The sequence below is a fragment of the Excalfactoria chinensis genome, chromosome 7 (genome assembly GCF_039878825.1).
Source record: "Excalfactoria chinensis isolate bCotChi1 chromosome 7, bCotChi1.hap2, whole genome shotgun sequence".
In the NCBI taxonomy this organism is placed as follows: domain Eukaryota; kingdom Metazoa; phylum Chordata; class Aves; order Galliformes; family Phasianidae; genus Excalfactoria; species Excalfactoria chinensis.
In genome coordinates this window covers 25687943-25708282 of record NC_092831.1, presented here as the reverse complement: position 1 = coordinate 25708282, position 20340 = coordinate 25687943, and the positions used below count along the sequence as shown (strand labels likewise).

Sequence of the window (20340 nt, the reverse complement as noted above, 5' to 3'; positions counted from 1 at the left end):
CGAGGCATCTCCCCTCCCCGCCGCTTCCCGCACTCGCTCTCGTCAAATCAGGAAAGGGATTTTCGTGACTCAGAGGGCCATAATTTTATCTCCAGTCGGCCGAGGCGCATCGCTCGGGAGCGTGCTGATCTCCGTCCTCGACGTGACGCGGTTCGGGACGAGGAGAAGCATTCCACCCGTACCGGTGGGGGTTGGGAAAGATTCGGTCCCTGCCCGGTCGAGCAGGAGTACGGCCACCATGTGGGGCTGCCTGGAAGCAACTCCAAGCATCCCCTGCTCCGTGGGGCTGGAGTAGCAGCTGGGTACCCCCGACCGTGCTCACCCCGGGCAGTGCTGCATTGCTTCTCGTGCTGTTAACCACTGAGGGGATTGGGGGGGTGCACCGCAGGGACAGCTGACCCCACATGGCCAAAGGGATGTCCTGTACGATGTGTGCAAGGGACTGTGTGAGGCCAGGGTTTAACGGCAGCACCTGGGCAAAGGGGAGGGCAGGGAGAAAAGTGATCCGTAGCTGCATCAGGCTCAAGGAAGACACTGTGAAATGATCTATGGGTTCTGAATCATTGTTGGCTTTATTGTATGATGTAGTGTACATTAATATAATCTCTACACAGGCGGGGCAGGAGACAAGCAAATATTAATGTGGATAACTACAACCTTAACAACACCTTATTGTATGCTGCTGTAACTCACAAGGAGGGTTTCAGAGGGGCAAGAGTCTGCCTGCCCACCTGAAAGGACTTGGCTTACTGATGGAACTGGGTACAGCGAGAGGTGTGCGGACTAAGAGTTGAACCGCGGCACCAGAGCAAACTCACAGCACTGACCTTAGCTCAGTGGGGCTCATCAACTGCAGATCAATGCAGGCACCTTCCATGTGTCTTCCAGGGAAGAGAGTGCACACGCATGTATGCCACCAATTGCTTGCTAGCTCAGGAGGGAGCAGTTGAACCACATTTAATGGATTTCTTTCCCCTTTTTCAACTTCAGGCCACAAGGATTTCATTTAAAACAAGGAAAACTGGTTTTGATCCATGGTGGGGGGTAGGTTTCCAGCCTCACACCACTGCTCTAGGTTGACTGCAGGACTAATGCCTAGATAGCGACTTCTCTGCTATGATCAAACCCAAAAATAAAGGTAAAATGCAGGGACTGGCAGATACTGAGCTGAAGTTATTAACAAAATCCCCCCTGCTCCTCCAGTTAGTGGAAGCAGAAGGTGGAGGAAAACAGCCAACCTGGGTGAGCGGGAGGGTGCTATCAGTGCTGCTGCCGCCGCCTGCTCAGAGCTTAGGGCTAGGGCAGCCCCTAGGGGACACGGACACACCTCAAGGGGACCTCTCTGCAGCCTGGGGACAGCTTGGTGCTGGATTCCTTCTGAACCCGCTGATGGAGCCTTGCAGGGAGAGAGGGCACCTTTGGTCAGCCTGACCCCAAGCCCTCTTCCCACTGGTCTGGCAAAAGCTGACACCTCTTCCTGCAAGCCTCACCTTGCTCACGTTCCCAGATGAGCCCAGCTGCTTCAGGGAAGAAGCCTCAGCATGTACTTAACTGGGTTTAGCGTGAAGAGCTCCTGGCCAAGAGCTCATTGCTCCCACGAGGGAAAGGAAGCAATACCCCGAGGATGAGGCAGGACAGCAGGACAAGTGCTGGGCTGCGCATCTGGCCTTGGGACACTGTGCTTTAACCACGAGGACCCTTTCTCGTGCATCACCACCACTGGTTCCCACTAAACTGAACAATGTCCCTACTGGAAGGGACAAGGAGAGCGGCATCCTGTTCAAACAGATGTGATCCTCCTGATTATGCAGCCATGTGTCTGCACTCCAGCACCTCGTTCCTCTCTGTCCCAGCTTCCAGGGGGTCGTGGCCATAGGAGAAGGAGGGGCAAGCACTGGGGGAAGGCTGTGTGCTGAGGTCCCGCGCTGTCGCTGAAATGCAGTGGGTGGTGGGTGCCCCCTCCTCAGGACAGGTGGGTCATCACCGGCTTCTGCAAGGCACGAGAGGCAAGGCATCAGCACTGCTGTCTCTTGCTCCACGTGCCACCCTGGGTGACATGGACGGCATGCTCCTTGTCCCTTCTGGGGCTCCGGGGGTTGGACGGGAGCACCAGAGGATGGGTACCACCGCCAGCCTGGCCACGTACCGCAAAGAGACGCTCCACTCTCCTGTTCTTCCCATTGGGGTTTCTCTGTGTCAGTGAGCCACGGTAAACAGAGTTGCGGTCAAAGGAATCATCGAAGCCTGTAATGGAATAAGAGGCATAAGCCGAGGCTGGGCAGTGCTCTGTGTTTGGGACTCCTTGAAAACAGCCCCCACAGCGCGTGTCATTCCTGAATTTTCCACCTTCCTGCTATCCCTTCACTTCCAACTCACAGGGCATACCCATCCCACATGCAAGTTCTCACCTCACAAAACTACAACGCTTGTCCCACTCAATCAACTCCCTTTCTCCTCCACCAACTTGGACTGCTTTGCAAAGTCATTTACTAGATAGGAGGGCAACCCAGGAATGGAGCTGTCTCATCCCATTCAGAGGGGATTAGGCTTGCCCAGTGACGTGTGGCCTGATGGAGCATCCACCTATCTTCTTTGCAGGACTGACGTGTCTTTGAAACTGCCTTTATCCACATGCCCTTTGCCATAGGAGAGTGGATGACTGAGGAGACCTTTCCGCCACCAGCCTCTGCCTGGGAAGCAGAACTTTTAATTGTCTTCTCACATGGGAAACGCTATTCGTTCTTTGCATTAAGTGATCGTTCCCCTCTATTCCTCCACTTGTCTTCTATTTGGTGTTATCTGGAAGGAGAACCATTCCTTCTGCCTGTAAGAGTATTAGGCAAGATAACGGAAATAGAAAAGTCATTTTCCTAATGGCATTTGCTGATATCTGTCAGGATGAATCTTTTCCTGCAATTGCCCTCTGCCACGTGAGATGCTGGGCTGAATTTCAGGTCACGGCCTATTTTCAAACAATTCCAAGCTGCCATTTTCCATGGCTTGGCTCCTGACTTCCCAGTAGGACCAGTGGCAGAGGTAGGCAGATAGCGGGGCAAAGGATATGCTCCCCAGGGCAAGCAAGTGAAAAGAAATGGCTAAAGGAAGAAGCGATGGGCTTAGGTGGGGTGCTGAGAGCTAGTTTTGAAGGCAGAGCCACTAAGGTCATAGAAGCCCACGATACAGAGCAATGGCCCTTGGGGCAGGCAGTCGTCTACCACCGAGACCTGTATAGGAGCCACCTCGTCCTATCCCCCCAGCACTGTCCCTGATCCCCCACTACAGATGAGGCTTCCTCTGTGGCTCTGCTGGCAGGACACAAGCACAGGGAACAAAAAGGGAGAAAATAGGGAGTGCTCACAAGCACCTCATGAGCCAAGGTCTTCCCACAGACAGAGCCATGGCTCTTACCAGTGATTTCAAAGGGACCGTTGAACCTCCTCCTGAGGACCTGTGGCCCAGACATTGCCTGCAAGAGAGGGAAAGCAGTGAATGAGTGGGAAGACACAGGTACCTCCAAAGGATGCACTGCTGCCCTTGCTAAGCATTCAAACCGGTGTCCTGGAACGTGGAACTAAGGCTTATCAAACACATGTTTAACACGTACCCACCTTAACATCATCTGAAGACTCCCCCGGGCTGCTGGTGGCATTGGGGGAGCAGAGGTGGAAAGCCTGCAGGCAGAAAAGAGGCACAGGTCTCTGACCTTGCTGCACCCCAAAGCAGCCTCCCACGTCATCTTCAGCGAGGCTCAGAGGCAGCCAGGAAGGAGCTGGGAGCAGCCAGGCAGCCCTTGCTGTGCTCACAGCCCCCATCCTCCCCGCTCACCTGCCCATTTGATTTCTTCCTCGTCTTTTCCACCGGCTTCACCGTCAGCCCCGCAGCGGACAGAGCTGCGATCCGAGATTCAATATCTGATATCTTTAGAGGGAGGGAAACAGAAAAGGCAGGCAGTGAGTGAGGGACTCCCAGCCAGCTGTGTTCACTAGGCTGGAGGTAAAGCAGCTCCTGGTCAGCCCTTACCTCGCTCTCTGCCTGCTGTACCTGTGCAGCCGCCAAGGCCACCTTGTCCTCCAGCTCCGACAGCTCTGAGTCGGTCCTGCCGCAGTGCTGAGCCCCCTCCTCGAGCTCCGTCAAGGTTGTCTCCAGCTGGTAGGCCTTCCCAGCAGCCAGGTAGACCTGCAATAAAAGGAGAAGGAAAAAATAAAAAAGATCACACCATAAAGCTTTCTATTTGCTCCTCTCCTGCCGCTCTTCTACGACTGCCTTCCTGCCCTGCGGCCTTGGCAGCGCTGCTAAGTTCTGGCAGGGCTCTTCATCTCCGTGTGTCCCATTGGCAGCAAGTTAGGGAGGAGACGTGATACTCAAGTGCTGTTACTGCCCCTTGGCTATTACATGGCTGCAAGTCCAAGCAAAGCAATTTAGTAGAAGTTGATTTGTCTATACAATAACGTCAGAAGGCCACAGTTTTGCTGGACGATCCCAAAATCTCAGTACTGCTAATGCACGGCCAGCTCCTCCAGCCCTATCTGCTGGCATGCTGAGCACCCACATCCCATGCCCTACGGGTTCCCGCTGACCCCAGAGAAAGCCCTCAGGCAGCATATCCATAACCAAGCACTGTCATTCAGTCTCTGAGTCACAAAGGCACTGTTTGCTGCTGGGCCATTGAGCATCATTAAGCATCCTCAAGGCAGGTGGCATTCCTTGGAGTGCAAGCAGTGGGACCTGACTCACCGGGGACCCGAGGGAACAGTGGGATGAACACACAGTTCCCATGACCACGAGCAAGAGAAACAGGAAGCCCAACGTTGCTCTTGCGCCAGTCAGACCCCAAAGGAAGGAGCACGGCTCACTTGGACAGCAGGAGGGGCTCAGCATCATGGGATGGGACAATGGGGATGTCAGATGGCTATCGGAGCACAGGTGTGATGCCCATGCTCAGATCTCCAGCTACTCAGCTAGGAGGACCTCTGTGTCTATGTACTACAAATAACCTACTGTTTGAGGCATATAAGAAAGCCAGAGCGTGTGAACCCTCAGTTAGCCCTTTTGAGGCAAACAGAAACCTTTCCTTCCCCTAAACTCTACCATGAGCTTCACAACCCACACCTCCGTAGCATTCGTATCCATATATGCCTGCGGTGCCCATCCTTTGACCTCCAGCACACCCACTAACGTGCAGCTTAGGGGGGGGTCCACCCCCGATTCCCTCCCTGCTCGCAGAGACTCTGGGGAACCTTACATTTTCCTCAAGCTCACGGTACGCTTCAGCCGCCTCTTTCCCATCCTCCATGCTGAGACGCAAGGCACAGCCACCACTGCCCCAGCTCTGTTCTTGCAGTGACTCAGAGACCGCTTTCTCCGTAGCATTTATGGCTCTCAGTGCTTTGGCCGTGATCTCACTCAAAGCCTGAGCTGAGGACCTCTGTGAATGCCCAGTCAAAGTAAAGGAAGGGGCAAAGGGAAAAAAAATAAAAGGATTTAATTATTTTAATGTGTGCTTCTAGCGTACAACTCAGTGCAAGTAGGCATGGAGGGTCATCAGGCCTAGGGAGCCAGCGGAAGATGGAGAACAGAAAAGGGAAGGGCTTAAGGGCTCTCCAGTGGGGCTGAAAAAGTGGCTGCCCAAGGAGTGGTGGGGTCACCATCGCTGGGGGGCATTCCAGAACCACGGACACGTGGCACTGAGGGACGTGGTCAGCGGGTATGGTGGGGCGGGCTGGGGTTGGTGATCTCAGAGATCTTTTCCAACCTGAATACTGGATGATTCTCTTACCCTTCCTCCTGCCAGACAGGCCAGTTGTGGCGCCGCACTGGAAAAGTGTGTAAGACGTGTAGCATTGCCCTGCTGCCAGAGCCTGGGGCTGATATCCTTCCCCTCCCACCTCAAGGAGCACAAACAGCTGTGATGCCTCTAAGTGCTGCCCGCGTTAGCCTTTTTGCTAGGTAAGTCATAAAGCACTCGTAAAAATAGACCCAAGAAACTCATCATCCCTCTCTCAGCTGATAATTCCCTAGAAACCAAGGAGATTGGGGTGATATGTGCACTGGAGACAAAGACAAACAGTTTTGTTTACCACTGCACGTATTTCCAGGCAAGCCACTCTGCAAAGAGCCAGCTAACTCGGCCCAGCTGACACTCTTATCACTTTATGGTGCCCTCATGGTACAGCAGAGTTTCATGTCTCACACCACAAACGTTGCTTTTATCTGAGCGCTCCCTCATTATAAGCCTTTTTTCCTGACTGGAAGGGACTTGCATAGAAACCGACTGATGATTATGTGAATTCCAGACCCAGGTCTGGATTTGGTCATGGAAATGATGCTGGATTTCATTAGGCTTTGTGCTCCCCACTTCTGGATGTGCTCTGAACTTAGTTCTGATAACTGCAGATCACTTATGTCACCATGTCACTGGGTTTTCTCATGAGACGCCCTCAGAAATCTCTCAAACAAACCACAAGGCAGGCTGCTGTAAAAATAGGCGCTGACACAGCCTTTAACCCAAACTCCTCCACCTGCACGTCACTGCAGTCATCTCTCACTCAGTATTACGGTATTTGTTGCCTTTGCAACAGTGTCATTGCAGTGAGTGTCACCGCAATGCAGAAGGCTGGACGTCTCTCTGCTTGGGAGCTGAGATGTGTAATCCCCGTGTCATCTGTATGACCTTGACCTCTCCGTTTCATGCTTATGGCCCTACTGGGGAACATGTGGGGAAAAGTGGGACTGCTGGCAGGCCTGGAAGACACATTTCAAGACGCAGCAGGTGGCTGCCGATGCCAAATCGTCACTGAGCTCTTCTAGCCCCAACACGACCCTCTTCTCCGTAGCATCCCTGTAATGGAATCCAGACCCTGAGAAAAATGTGTAATAGCCTTCTGCATGAACGTGGATGTTGTGTCCCTTCCCATGATGGGCAGTGGTCTTACAGCCCACTAAGAGAATTTACTTTCAACTCTTGAATCAGACTAGGAGAGCCTACAAGTCTTCCTAAGGTGAAAGGTCTAGCTAGACCTAATACTCTAGGACTTCCCTGCCCCAAGAGCTGGACCTGATCTGTGCGGGTCATCCTTTCCATCTTAGAACTCTCTATGATACAGGCAGCTGATCCAGACAAGCCACATCCCTGGAGACATCAAGCTGATGTATGGTAGAACAAGAGACACAGTCACGGTGTAAGTGAGCGCACAGATTACCTTTCGAGCTTCACTGGCTACGTCGTCACTGGAGGAGCTCATCTCTGGTCTCTTCACTGCTTTCCTTTCTTCACGTTCCTCTTCTTCAGAAGAGACTTCTCCATCGCTGATGTTGCTGGTGACCTCCTCCAGCTTCCTCTTCAACTCTTCCTCCTCAGCATCGGGATCAAGCTGGGACTCCGTGGCCGGAGACTGAAACAACAGCAGAAGGGAATTGGTCACATACAGTTCATTTGGTTTTTCCCATGGAAAGTGGGAGTGTTCCCCTTAAAAATAAAATAGAATAAAAATCACATGAAGGAATAGGGACCAAAACCCACCACGTTTTCATTTGTAGCTGGTGGCTTTGAGGGCACAAATCCCCAGCATCCAAAGGCAGCACACCGGGCCGCAAGGAGAACCCCCATTCCCTCAGGTCACCCGGCTGTGCTGAATCAGAGCCTGTCAGTACTCTGATTTGCGATGAGAAAGCAGTCAGATTTTCCGACAGGAACACCAAACAGCTGTCCCCATTACGACTTTTGGGAAGAATCAGACATTACGTTGTTCCTCCCCTGTGCCTGAGGGACTGCTCTGTAATTATTACTATCCATCCTACTGAGCCATTAGCAGCCAGAGCACCTCACTGCAATGGGTTCACATGAAGGAAAAGTACATAGTCTAAAATCAGAAACCCAAAATCAATGTTAAGCGACCTATGTATTCACAGATACTGCATCCTCACCCAACTTTAACTTAATTTAGCCGTTTCCTTCCAAGATTGATGGCATAGCAAGACAAGAGCAGCCCAGAAGAGATGCAGAGGTCCCTCTTGACTCAGAGCTCTCATTTAAAATAACCAAATCACTTCTCTATACATACTGATTGATTCTCCTATGAGCAGTTAATAGAGAATCAAACTGAAACACGTTTTTCCTTGTGCAGAAGAAGCCTGGCATTAGCATGCGCAGGGATCCAGATGTCCTAGGTTAAGCTTGCCTCCATTTCTCTCCTACTATGAAATGTTTTTGCTACCTGAATCAAGAGGAGTTAAGCCCTTTGGGAAGCTGGACCAAGCTTATTTTTTCCTGCAGTCCCACTCTGGGACAGCCCCTCCTCATCATGCTGCTTTTGGGGTGACCCAGAGCAGCGACTTCTCCCTGAAACCCCTCCGCCACTGAGGGGAAGGGGCCAGTGAACCCCCCCCTCTCTCTCTGTTGCCCTGTTACCTCAGCAGAGCGCACCAGGATTTTTTCCTCCAAGCGGTTCAGCACACGTTCAATCACTGACATGCGTTTGTTGAGCTCATGAATCTAGAGGAAAGGAGAGAGAAAAGAACAGAGAACAGACCAGCCACCATTGACAGGACAGTGGGAAAAGAGCCCGGGGGGAAAGCAACTAGCAGCAGTAAAAAAAAGAATCATAGAAACATTAAAGTTGGACAAGACCTCTAAGATTATCTAGCCCAACGGTTGACCCATCCCCACCATTCTCACTAATCATCATGTCTCTCAGTGCTACAGACCAAGACACCAAAACACCATGTTGTGTTGGACATCACAGAGTGAAGGACTGATACCATGTGCACCCCGAAGTGCTTCACAAGGTGCAGAACCTCCCCTCTAAACCATAATGCTCAAAGTGACGCCGCATCCATGGAGCACTGCAAATCCCTCCAGAGCGTCGGGAGCTGGTGACCACCCAGCCCTACCACCAGCCCCAGAGCATCCATTGGTGTCCAGAGGCACAAGATTATAATGCAGACATTTGTCTTGCCCCAAATTCATCTAAGCAGCACTTTTCACTTCCTACCACAGTCTTTTTCAGCCGGCTCATAAGTTTACCCCGTGATCCCCTGCTGAATACATCACTGGGAAAAAGAGGAAGAAGGGAGGAGTTTCCCCATGAAGAACTGTGAATCGGAACACGAATCTGAACGTTTTTCCCAACACACTTTGAAGTTTTCTCTCTTCTCCGTGCTTTGATCTGTCAGGATTCTCAGCCCTTTTTTCCTCCTCCCTCTACCAGCTGAAAAGAAAGGAGGAATAAAGACCAAACTCCGAACATCACGGAGAAAAGGGCTTTCTATGCTCAAGAGCCACGACACACTTTTTGTTGTGGTTAAATGACTGAAAGCATAAAGGGAACCTCTTCATTTTTCCTTCTCCTTTCAGAAACAAATATTTTCTTTCTTTCAGCACCAGGCTTTTCTCCTTTGATCCAAACAAATAAAACACAAATGATGTAAAATATCGCCTGTTCCATACAGATAAAACGCTGCCTGCTGCATCACTCCTGCTCCGCGTGGCTGCCTCCCACTCAAAGGGGAAGAGCAGCAAATGCAGTAAATACATGGAGCAACAAAGAGACGCGAGGGCTCCACTTTGTTTTTGTAACATTTCCACCCTCTCACCGCGTTTTTGTGCTGGCTGGTGTTTCATTAATTAGATCCTCACAACAGCTTGCATCTGCTTAAGCAAAGATGGATGTAACAACCTGGCACTCGGGAAGAGCAGAGCGTCGCAATTACTGCCCCGAATTGAATGAGCCTTTAAGCAGCATTAAACCCACAGGCAGGAAGCAATCCACGCCAGCTCTAAGTGGTTTCTCAGTACCGTTGGGCCTGACTCTTGCAGAACTCTGGTGACAATGAGAAGCCCGTGAGGGACCATAAAGTTCAGGAGAGGGGATGGACGTGAGCTCAGCACCTGGTGCCGTCTGCGCTTCCCGTAAGCAGCGGCTCAGAGAGGTCAGAGCACAATGCAGAGATGGCTGTTGGCAGGTTACAGGGACAGGAAGAGCTGGTTTTCATTCTCCTTCCCAAGAAAGGATGGTTTTAGTGCCCAGTTAGTCCCGCGCAAAGCGAGGTGCACCCCATTAGGGTGTGTCCCATTAGGGGCTGGCCCACCTACGCTGCTCTCTGAACAACAAAGGCTGGTGAACGCATCTCTGCTTAAACGCTTTAGATGAACCAACATCAGCTTAATTCTTAAACGTGCTTTAAGAGCTGCTCTGGTTTTCCCTCCTCTTTGGGCTCCTGTAGGCCTGTCCCGAGGTAGCGGTGGCAGCCATAAGCGTGTTGCTGTGGGGTTAAATGGGCCAGCACAGAGTCCTGTTTCCCTCCTGCTGGGCAAGGGGCAGGCTCTGCTAGCTGTTGCTAGCTGTAAACCCATCAGCCATATAAAGGGCAGGAAGGATGAACAACTACTTAAGCTAATGAACGATGCTGGCATACAAACAAATGGGGTTGAGATGCCTTGTAACCATTAGAGTGATGAGGTGCCACCGAAGCCTCGGTGGCGTTGTGACAGAGCAAAACACCCAAGCACACTGCTCCTACACACCAGGGCCGGGAGAGATGAAGGAAGTCATCTGAAGCATTGGTGGGAATTTGGCCCCATTTCCCCACTGCAAAGTGCTGAGCACGTATCATGCCTAACGTACCGTGGGCTCATTAAGAACACCCAGGCTGAGCTTTTTTCATTTGCAGTGGGCTGGAAAAATGAAGCACATCCACCGATTTGAACATATGCTGAGAGAAATAAAGGCCAAAGGAAAGATGCCCCCACGGAGGCGCACAGAGCGGGATGCTCAGCAGCATCCTAGATGTGCACAGTGGAACCAGCACACTTCTCCCCTTGGATATCTGTGTGGTCAGACACCAATTTGCTGCTGAAGAGGGTCGGGAGGCTTAACTGTTCACATCCTTCCTCAAAGGTGATGTCAGGAACTGCAGGTCCTCACTTTACAATTAAAACAAGCGCACAGCCTTCCTGACACCCTTCTTTAGACTGTTCCCCTATTATCACTTGGGAGAAATGTGTGACAGGTCAGCCTGACCCTGTCCTACCAGGGCCGGAACGCTCCACGCTGCCAAAGAATAGGATCTCGAGCCTGATTAAATATTCCCCTCCAAGCCTTGATCATAAAGCCCATTCACTTGATGAATGAGGACACGTAAAACTATAGGTAGCACGTAGATAAACGGGGGCAGGTTGGAAATTAACAGCACTGAAGGCAGGCTTGTTACTGCAACATCGGGTACAGTTTCTCCCAGCCAAGACCATAGAAATAGGACTGATGTGAGGAATACTGTGTAATACTAATGGGACTGACGTGCAGAATCAGACTCTATAACCAGGATTAGGTCCTAATTCTTACTTTCAGGACACAGAAAAGCCTGATCTCCTCACCATGAAGAGGGGGATGAGCAGAAAACTCACCTTCCCGTGTCCCAACCTGACTTCCCATATCATGGCCACCTTCGCATAGCCCGAGGGCTGAGTATGGCCTGGTCATTCATCCACCTGGTGCCAAACAACCACCGTGTGGCAAGCAGATGTGACAGACCCTAGGCCACCCCACGAGCCTCAGTGGCACTGTTAGGTACCTGACTTCCTGAGCTGTGGCTGATGTTCTCCTGGGAGGAGGCCCTGCTCCGCCGTTTCATGTGGTGAGGCAAGCAAGCAGTGAGCTTTGGGGCTCCCTTCACATCCTCATCGGAGGTGTCCGTGTCCGCAGAGTAGGGGGACCGGGGCTGCTCCATCCATGGGCTGCCTTTGGAGAGAGAAGACTTCAGTGTCGGCACCCAAGAGATTAACAGCCCTCGGCACAAAGCTCTGGATGTCAGTCCCATCCCTCAGACAAGCAAATAAGCGGGTCAATTTACTCCTTCATTCCCGCAGAGCACTTGCAGGGGTTCAGCCTGCTGCTCCATCCACCTAACCAGGGTCCTGCTGAGCTACAGGCAGGCACAAGGAACATTCCCTTCACCCCCTCAGAGCCCATGCAGCTGGGAACCTCACCACAACCTGCTCTTGTCTCTTCAGTCATACTGCAGCCCAGGTTTGGGCACTGCTCCGCGTTCAGTTTGGGTGCTGGGAGCAGTTTATCCACACGGCACGTAAGTTATAAAAACAGGGAGAACATCTTTCCAAGGTGCAACGAGTGCTGGAGTAACTTCCTAAGTGCAATGAGTGCTCTTGGGTAGCTCTTACAGACACTTTTTCCTAGCGGGATGCTGGAGCCCAGACACCTACCAGGCTTTGAACTTCTGTCCAGGCTCCGTCTGCGTGCATTGAGCGTGAGCCGAACCTCTGTGCTGAAGTGCTGCTCCGGAGGGCTGAGGTGCTGCTCCTGCTCCCTCAAGATGTGGAACACAGCTGCCAGGTCAGCTTCTTCCAGCCTGGGCTCTCGGGGGGCATCCTCAGATGGGCCAGAGAAATCTGGGAAGGACTGAGACAGGGGCTGATGCTGGGATTGCTCTCCCCACCTCCCCAAGCAGCTTCGTCCTCCAATAGCTGCACACATTGACCCTTTATAGCACCGGTTTCAAGCAACCTGGCTGAAAGGCTTTTTAATCTTAAGGCTGAGCAATATTTCAGATGACTGCCAGGGGGCACTGTTAGCCTCTATGAGAGCTAGGCACGGCCCCATCTGCCAGGCTGACAGTTTTGGGCCCCAAGATCTGGCCCTGCATGAGGCAAAACAGCCCCAAATTGGACAGGATGGTGACAGAGAAAGCTGCTTTCAACATTCTTTAAGTGCTGAATGTTCTGCTCCCAAACACTGACTGGAAGCTAGGGTGTCCCACAGCCCTGGGACAGCACAAGAAATAGCCAGCAAAGGGAGGAGCCCAAAGCTGGAGGGAGAGGTGCAGGGAGTCCTCACTGCAGTCAGCTCTCCTGTTTCTGACTCGGGCAATGGGCTTGAAATGGAAGAAGAAATAGCAGGGCTCTGCACAGAGATCGGCACCACTGCTTCCCAAAGCCACCGTGCAACCCTACAGCCAGCGCAGCAGGAGGAGAACAGAGAGAAAGGCAAGCCCAGTACCTGGAAAGCATCAGGGCTGATGGCCACTGGAGAGAGCTGGGCAGACTGGCGGCGAGACTGGGCAGAGTACTCCGAGTCCAGCTCAAAATCAAAGGGGTGCACGGACAGCAGGCGCTTTGTCTTGTGAATCTTGGCATGGAAAGGGTGAGAAGGGAAAATTCAGCTAACTTCAATGGCAAGCAGAAGGGGCCCTCATCATCTAGTTTGCACAAATCTGTCTGTGGGAAGCTTCCAGTATGGGAAGCTCCCACTTGTTCTGGAGAACACTGGGCTCTCAGGAGAATCGTGCTTGCAGGGAGCCAGCTACGTAGGGCTGCACAGGACTTAAAGACCTCATTTCTATGGTCTCTGCATCAGGACTGCAGCCACAAGCAGACAGCAAGATGCTCTGCTGGTTTATAAAGGTACTGAAGGTAAGATGAGCAGCTGAACCCCTCAGAAAGAGGCTCAGGAGCTGCTCTTGGGGTCTGAAGCAGCTCCGTACCTCTGATTCCGGGAACAAACCTCCCCAGATACAGGGAAGGCCATGAGCTGGTCTGGGAGAGGGGCTAACATCAGGAAGCAGAGCAGAGAGCAGAACCCAGACACCGCCACCCAAGGCAGGCTACACCTCACCCAGGAGAGATGAGTGGCTGCAGGGGAAGTCCTTACTCTGCTGTAGCACTCTGCTTCAGCTCCACGGAGCACTTCATCTTCATCATCACTGTCATCCCCAGTGCCACCATTGACAGGGAACTGGCATTCACCTGGAGGAAACAAGGGCACGGTAGGCATGAGCAGCTCCTGTACTGACCCTGGGGCAGGCAACCCCCCATCCTGGTGTCAGTGCACATCAGCAAGTCTGATTTGGAAACAACTCCTTCAATTCTTGACATGCTGCACTGTAGTGCCTATGTGGCACAAATAAAAGGAAGGGAAAGAAAAGGAACAAAAAATCCTCATGAAAGAGCAAAATGTTCAGTGGCAAAAGGTTGACCAAACCCTTCCTGAAAGAAGAACACAGCCTAAATCCACAAATCAAGTGCATTTGTTATGAACACAGCCAGCTTCAAGCACATGACATGGATGCACTGAGATCATGATGAGTACTCGCAAGCCACGAGTCTGGCAGCCAACAAAAAGCCCTGTTGTTTCAGAGTCTGCCCTCAGAAGCCTCAGGGGTGCTGCAGGGCAGGGGATGAGCAGCGAGGCTCCTGGTCCCAGCCACACCGAGCAGCCCTGGGGTACCCACAACCAGAGGGGGCAAAAAGCAAAACAGCAGCAGTCTCCATCTGACTACAAAACACACATACACTACAGTACTCTTTTTGACTTACTGTTGATGTCTGGCAGGCTGTAAACTCTGTCATGAAGACCTGAACAAGAGGGGAAAAAAAAGGGGGGGGGAAGGAAGATAAATGAATGTTTTCTTTACATAGCTTGCACAGAACAAGCCTCAGAGCAACACTTAACCACAGTTCTCAGTCTCCAGCTATCACAAGGCACAACCATCAAAGGCTCTTTGGAGAGAACAAAGCGCATGCTTGGAGACAGAGCTTGACTTGGAAGATCAGCTTGGATATTAGGCACAATACCTTCTCATAAAGACCAGTGCTGCAGTGGCACAGCTGCCCAGGGACTGGTGGGGTCACCATCCCTGGGGGTGTTCCTTAAGTGTGGCACTGAGGGATCTGAGCATGGTGGGGTGGGTTGGACATGGGGATCTTAAGTCTTTCCCAACCAGAATGATTCTGTGATTCTCTTATCCTTTTTAAATAGAAAGAAATCTCAGAAACACATGCATCATGCCGGTGCCAAGAAAGCACACCAGCTGTACAGGTGGCAATCACAGCTGGGTACACAAACCACAGCCATGCACGGGAAGAGCCAAGGTGCCGGGACAGGCTTTGTGCCTGGCAGTCAGTGCCACCTGCTGACAGCGGCTGCTGCATGCACAGTACCCAGGTTCAAACTTCAGACCCTAAAATCCCGAGGGCTTGGCATGGCTGTGGCAGGTTCTGTGCCTGCTGGCTGTACGTGCCAGACAGAGACGTGACAGCAGGGAGCTGAAGCTGCTCCATCTACCACGCAGCAAGCCTGCAGGCAGCCAGCACACAGCCAGTTGTTAAGCAAACTCCTCGGCAAGCTACATAAGCCAAGGTGATAAAGTTAACCCCAGCTGAAGATGAAGCTTGGAGATCCCACCCTGCTGCTTCATGGGTATCAGTGCTACGCTCCCTGGCTGGCAGCCCTTTGAGTTCCTGCCTAGCTTGCAGGACAGCAGAAACCCCAGTGCTTGTCCTCACCTAGAAGAGCTGAATTCCCCTTCTGCCCTGGCTGCAGCCTGCCGTAGAGGGACTGCAGCACCTTGGCGCTTCCAAACCTCTTGAAGCGGGACCGCACGTGCTCGTAGTACCACTCGAGGGAACCGATCTTCACCACCCTGCCCCAGAAGGGAAGCGCACAGAGGTGAGACAGCGTCACCAAAGTTGACCCTCACCCCGCTCCCACCCCACTGAGCAAAAGGGTCATCCTTAGGGGTATGAGGAGCAAGTAGAGGTCAGATGTAAAGGAGACCAGCACAAAGCACGGTGCCCATACCTGGAGAGGCGGCAGGGGTCACAGACCCAGCCCTGCTCCCTCTTGTTGTAGCGGCTGCAGCTCTTGCAGGTGTAGAAGCGGCAATCCAGGCACTGCCGCTTGCTGTTCAGCAGGAACTTGAAGGGCTGCAGGCAGTGCACGCAGTGCGTTTCGTTCAGGTGGGACTGGTGGGTCAGGAACTCTCTCTTGCTGCTTTCCTGGTCTATCTTGCACTTCAGGTCCCTGCACACGCATCCCAAAAACGGAGAGGTGTGCATTAGGTGGTGAAACAGCAACCAACAGCAGCTCCCTTCTGCTCCCAGCCCCAGACACCTGCATCAACCCCAAGGAAATCAGTGCTACCACTCTGATTCTCGCATCACTCTATCCATGAGCAGATTTCTCCCCCCACTGTTATGTTTTCATCCTGGATGCCTTTCCCCAGCATGCAGTATCATTTCGGTGAGCTCTGCAGCCTCTCACATGGCAAACTCAGTAACACTCGATCAGCCCAGGGAATGATTTTCCACGGAGCACCTCGAGGCCCATAGCTGGTGGAAACAGCTGCAGGGCAAATCTAATTAATAACCTATCACGGGATAAAACTGCACCAAGCTGAGCAAGGCAGTGGGCTCCACATTCAGAGCAGGTCCCCGTGCATCAGAATCTGCCACTGCTACATTTCAGATCACATTTGGCTGTGCTGAAAATCAGTCCTTTTTGCTGCATGGGGCATCTCTTTGCCACCAAACCCCCTGCAATAGGTCAAATGCATTTCAACCCAAACCTTTAGGGCTGGAGGCTTTGCCCAAAGGCTTTCTGTTTATTCTCTGTGCTAGCCCAGGTATGTTTGCCTTCTGGGCTATGGTTGAGAGACGGTGTTTGACTTGCAAGAGGCCCTAGCAGGCTTGTTTTCCATCTGGGCAGGGTGAGGAAGCTGCGTTTTGAAGAAATTGATCAGGACCAGAAGACTCGAGCAAGCAAGAGGCTTTGCACTGCATCTGGTCACCTACACCACTGCAAAGCTCTGGAGCTTCCCGATGGAGCAGCTTGCACTCACTATGGAACACAACATGTTAAAATAAGCAGTAAGCTTACATATAGCTACATAAAACATAAAACCCCCCCAGCTGCAGGCTGTGGCAGCCTTACAAACCACCTTCTAAGCACACAGGCCAACGAAGCAGGTACTGAACAAGCCCAAACCACTGCCCTGATCTTAACTCCAGTGGCACAGCAGGACTCAGTTCAGAAGAGCAAAGAGCAAACAAAGAAGAAAGCTTCCCAGGGACACTGCTTGCCTTTGAACTTGTGGCACGCTGCGTTCATCCATGGCTTCACCAAAAGGGCTCCAGGTCTGGGTGCCGATCCCAAGCTGTGGGCTGCACCCAGAGCTCCTTTGCCGCCCTGCGCCCAGGTTACTTCCAGCAGGATCCGATCTTTCTCTGGACTGCCTTTTCCTGTTCTCAGAGGCAGTCAGCCCCCTTCACCTCCCATCCCTCACCCGTGAGAGCTGCTAAAGGAAGGACAAGCCTCAGTCCAACCGGTTTAAAACCTGCATGCCTCCGTCTGTCCGTCCTGACATCCCATCCTTGCACTGCTCTGCAAAAAGTGAACCAGCAGCAGGGATGCAGGGAGATGCCAGCTGCTCTGTCCCAAAAGGAGGGGGTTCTGGCAGCAAGCTTTAAGCAAGGAGGCTTTGCGATGCCCCGCATAGGCTGCCCCTGAATTCCTCAGGCGCATAGCTGTGTGGTTTCTGGGCAGCAGAAACCTTTGTCAGTGCTGAGTGAAAAGCTTCTGACAAAAACACAGAAAGGAGGCTGAAAGGGAAGAAAAAGACCGAGTGGGGGAACACTCCTTCAAGGCTTGCACGTTGAGACAGGCCCAGGGAACCCAGGGGGGATGGCCAGAGCAAAGGGAGCAGAGTCAATGGGATTCTTTCATCATGTCCCAGCTTGTCACACACACAAACTGATCACAGATCCTCTTGTCCAGCATCAAAGCTTGCCCAACGCCCAGGATGGTCTGGTATGGCCTGGCTCTATAGGGATATCTGCTATACCATAAATCTATACCAGCTTTAGCTTGGTGGAGACGGAGAGGTGGGCTGGTGAGCCCATGCGTGCACCTCTGACTGGGTGACACGCTTGTACTGAAAGACATAGCTGCTCACGGTGCCCGTGCTGCACGAGAGGACAAAGCACACTCACCTGTTTTCATAGCATGAATTTCAATCACATTTATCGCTTCCTGCTTGCACAAACCAGACAAACAGGACTTGCTATCCTGCCAGCAACAAAATGGGTTCCTCTCACTTGAGCTGACTTTGGACCCGACCTTCCTGTTGCCTTCAGCTTTTGTTTGCAGGACCAGCCCCTGTTCTGAAAAGCCATGTGCGGCACCAGCACATTTCTTCGTGCTCAGAGCTCATCAAATATCTGCCTGCCCCGTAAGCCTCAGCAGTGCCAGGCCCCACAGGTCCTGCGTGGGGCAGGAAGCAGCTAATGGAGCAGAACAGGACATTTAAAGGTTGCAGCATTCCAGAAGCACCTCTGAGCTCTGCAACGCTTGTCCAGATGGAAAGCTAAATATAAAAGCTACGACTGCTGGGACATGGGCATCGCAGCACTTTGCATCTCAGGTGGGAAGCCACAGGATAGCCCAGCTTTTCCCCTTATTCTTTCATTAACCTTTTTTTCCTTTACCCTACCTGAGTTCAGTGCTTATCTCTGCCTCGATCCCAACCCCAGTACTTTTCTCTCTGGAGGCTCAAGGGCTCAGCTGCAGCTACGGCTGGCCCACAACCAGACAACACTCCCCGTGGGATCCACACGCAGGGCACCCAATTAAGCCAGTCTGGCGCCAGGTCAAGTCAGTGAGGAATTCACATCGCCCACTGCTTTGCTGAAGGGCACAGCAATGTATGTCCCCCACCTCCCTCCTCCAGGCAAAGCACGGCTCTGTCATACAGGAGACACTTGCCCTTTCCAGTAATCACAGGTTTTGCAGCACCCTTGTCTGATCTGCCTCCTGCTTTTCAGCTACCAGCTACAGAATGGCAATGATAGGGAATTCTCTCTGCCTCCCACACACAGTAATCAGATATGTAATCAGCAGGCTCCCAACTTTCCAGCCGAGAGCTTGTGGTGAATGGCACACCCCATCTGCCCTGCTCAGCATCCTCAGCGCAGGTAGTGAATAGGATCACTCAGCCCAGCACATCCACACATGCAGGAATTGAGACTGGGCAGGGGCTCTTGTTCAGCGTTAATTGCTGCAAAGGTGCCTGGCCAGACCAACAGGGAGTTCTCAGAAGCACGAGGAAGCCCACTGCAGGCAGAGGAACCTGTTTTCCCAACAGCTGTCGTTGTATCACTAAGCACATCACACAAGTGAACCAGAGTGTCTCGCATGCCATGAAAAGGGAACTTTACAAACCTACTTGCTTCCCTTGACACTGAAAACAATGTTATTTCCTTGCACACACTTGGGGAAAACCTGCATTAAATCTTTGCTTGGGCTGCAACAGTGCTGCAAACTCCTTTGCTTTACAGTGCATGCATCGATTTGCAGTTCAGAGATTTTCTATCTTATCCCAATCTGTGGCTCCCTGAAGTTACCCCAGAATGGCACAGACTGCCATGGAGGGTATTTCAGCCCCCTGACAACTGCTGCACTCCTCTCAGTTATTTTCCAATGGCCATTCCAGGGTATGTAGGCTCCCAGGTCCCACTACACTGCAGGGGTTGGAGCTAGATGACTTTTAAGATGCCTTCCAACATAAGCCATCCTATGATTCTATTCTATGAAGTGTATGAGAGCTCCAAAACAACACAGTGCCAGAAGATCCCATTTAACCACATGGCTAAGGACTCCTTGGGAAATGGATCCCACCAGCCAGTGGGATGCACTGAGCAGGGCCAGATAGGCTGCCCTGTCAACTGCCCTGGTTACACTGACACAGCTGATAACATCACCTGTCAATCACTACATTCAGTTTACAGCCCTCTCTTCCATGCCCACTGCTTTACCCATACCCTACAGAAGAGGAAGGAGCGTGTAGGTCCCACTGGCAGACACAGGTACTCACTCCAGCCGTTCCTCCTCTTTCTTCCGCAGGTTGAAGTCACGCCGAACCACCTCCCAGACATGCTTGGCCTCCTCATCGGTCAGCTTGGAGAGATCCAGCTTCCTCCCCATCTTGCATGTCAAGCCTAAGTGACAACCAGAGGCATTCCTATGGCCGGCCCCGTTACCCGACACACTGCTGGGCCCCACCTCCGTGTCCGCCCCAAATAATGGGGCCGCGGGCAGGCTGGCTCTGCCAGCCCCACACCTCATCCGCCCAGCTGGGTTAGAGGAAGCATTGACTCACTGCCAAACCACTCGTGTTGTGCAGGGAGCATAGATCCAACCGGTCTTAAAGCACCTCCCCAGGAAAGGCAAGCGTGCAGGCAGGGCATAAGCAAGGACCAAACATCCCACCACCAAACCTACTCTGTGCCCCACCTCACCTTGTTAAACCAGCAGCTTTAAAAAGGGAAATGGGAGCAGCTGGATGCGCAAGCCATGCTGTCTGCCCTCCCAGCAATGTGGAGAATATGAGCTACACCAGGAGCAAATAGCTTAATTAGCAGACAGCGCTCCCCTCATTTACAGTTATCAGAAGATGGTTTGACAGGATTAAAACAAGAATAATAATTTTGAAAAGGCCAAACAAATGCTAAGCGTCTCATGTACCTGGAGGAACATATTTAAATTGCAGTAATCC

The 20340-nt window shown here is 52.2% G+C and overlaps 1 protein-coding gene across 9 annotated transcripts; it reads right to left on the bottom strand.

The window, feature by feature from the left end:
- Positions 1-547: 547 nt before the first annotated feature.
- MLPH (melanophilin) lies at positions 548-19779 on the bottom strand. Of its 9 annotated transcripts, none has more exons than XM_072341416.1 (17): positions 19660-19779; positions 15591-15812; positions 15296-15432; positions 14327-14365; positions 13662-13756; positions 13011-13139; positions 12218-12413; positions 11569-11735; positions 8408-8491; positions 7200-7391; positions 5243-5425; positions 4021-4176; positions 3826-3918; positions 3609-3671; positions 3409-3466; positions 2147-2244; positions 549-1990 (listed from the first exon to the last, which is right to left on the bottom strand). In XM_072341416.1, the coding sequence occupies exons 1-17, from the start codon at positions 19767-19769 to the stop codon at positions 1964-1966; spliced, it is 2049 nt and encodes a 682-aa protein (XP_072197517.1). In that variant the 5' UTR covers positions 19770-19779; the 3' UTR covers positions 549-1963. The 9 variants fall into 9 exon arrangements, with proteins under 9 accessions (XP_072197525.1, XP_072197517.1, XP_072197519.1 ...); XM_072341418.1 differs by having other exon boundaries at positions 4042-4176; positions 19660-19769; XM_072341417.1 differs by having other exon boundaries at positions 8423-8491; positions 19660-19769.
- Between the last annotated feature and the right edge of the window lie 561 nt (positions 19780-20340).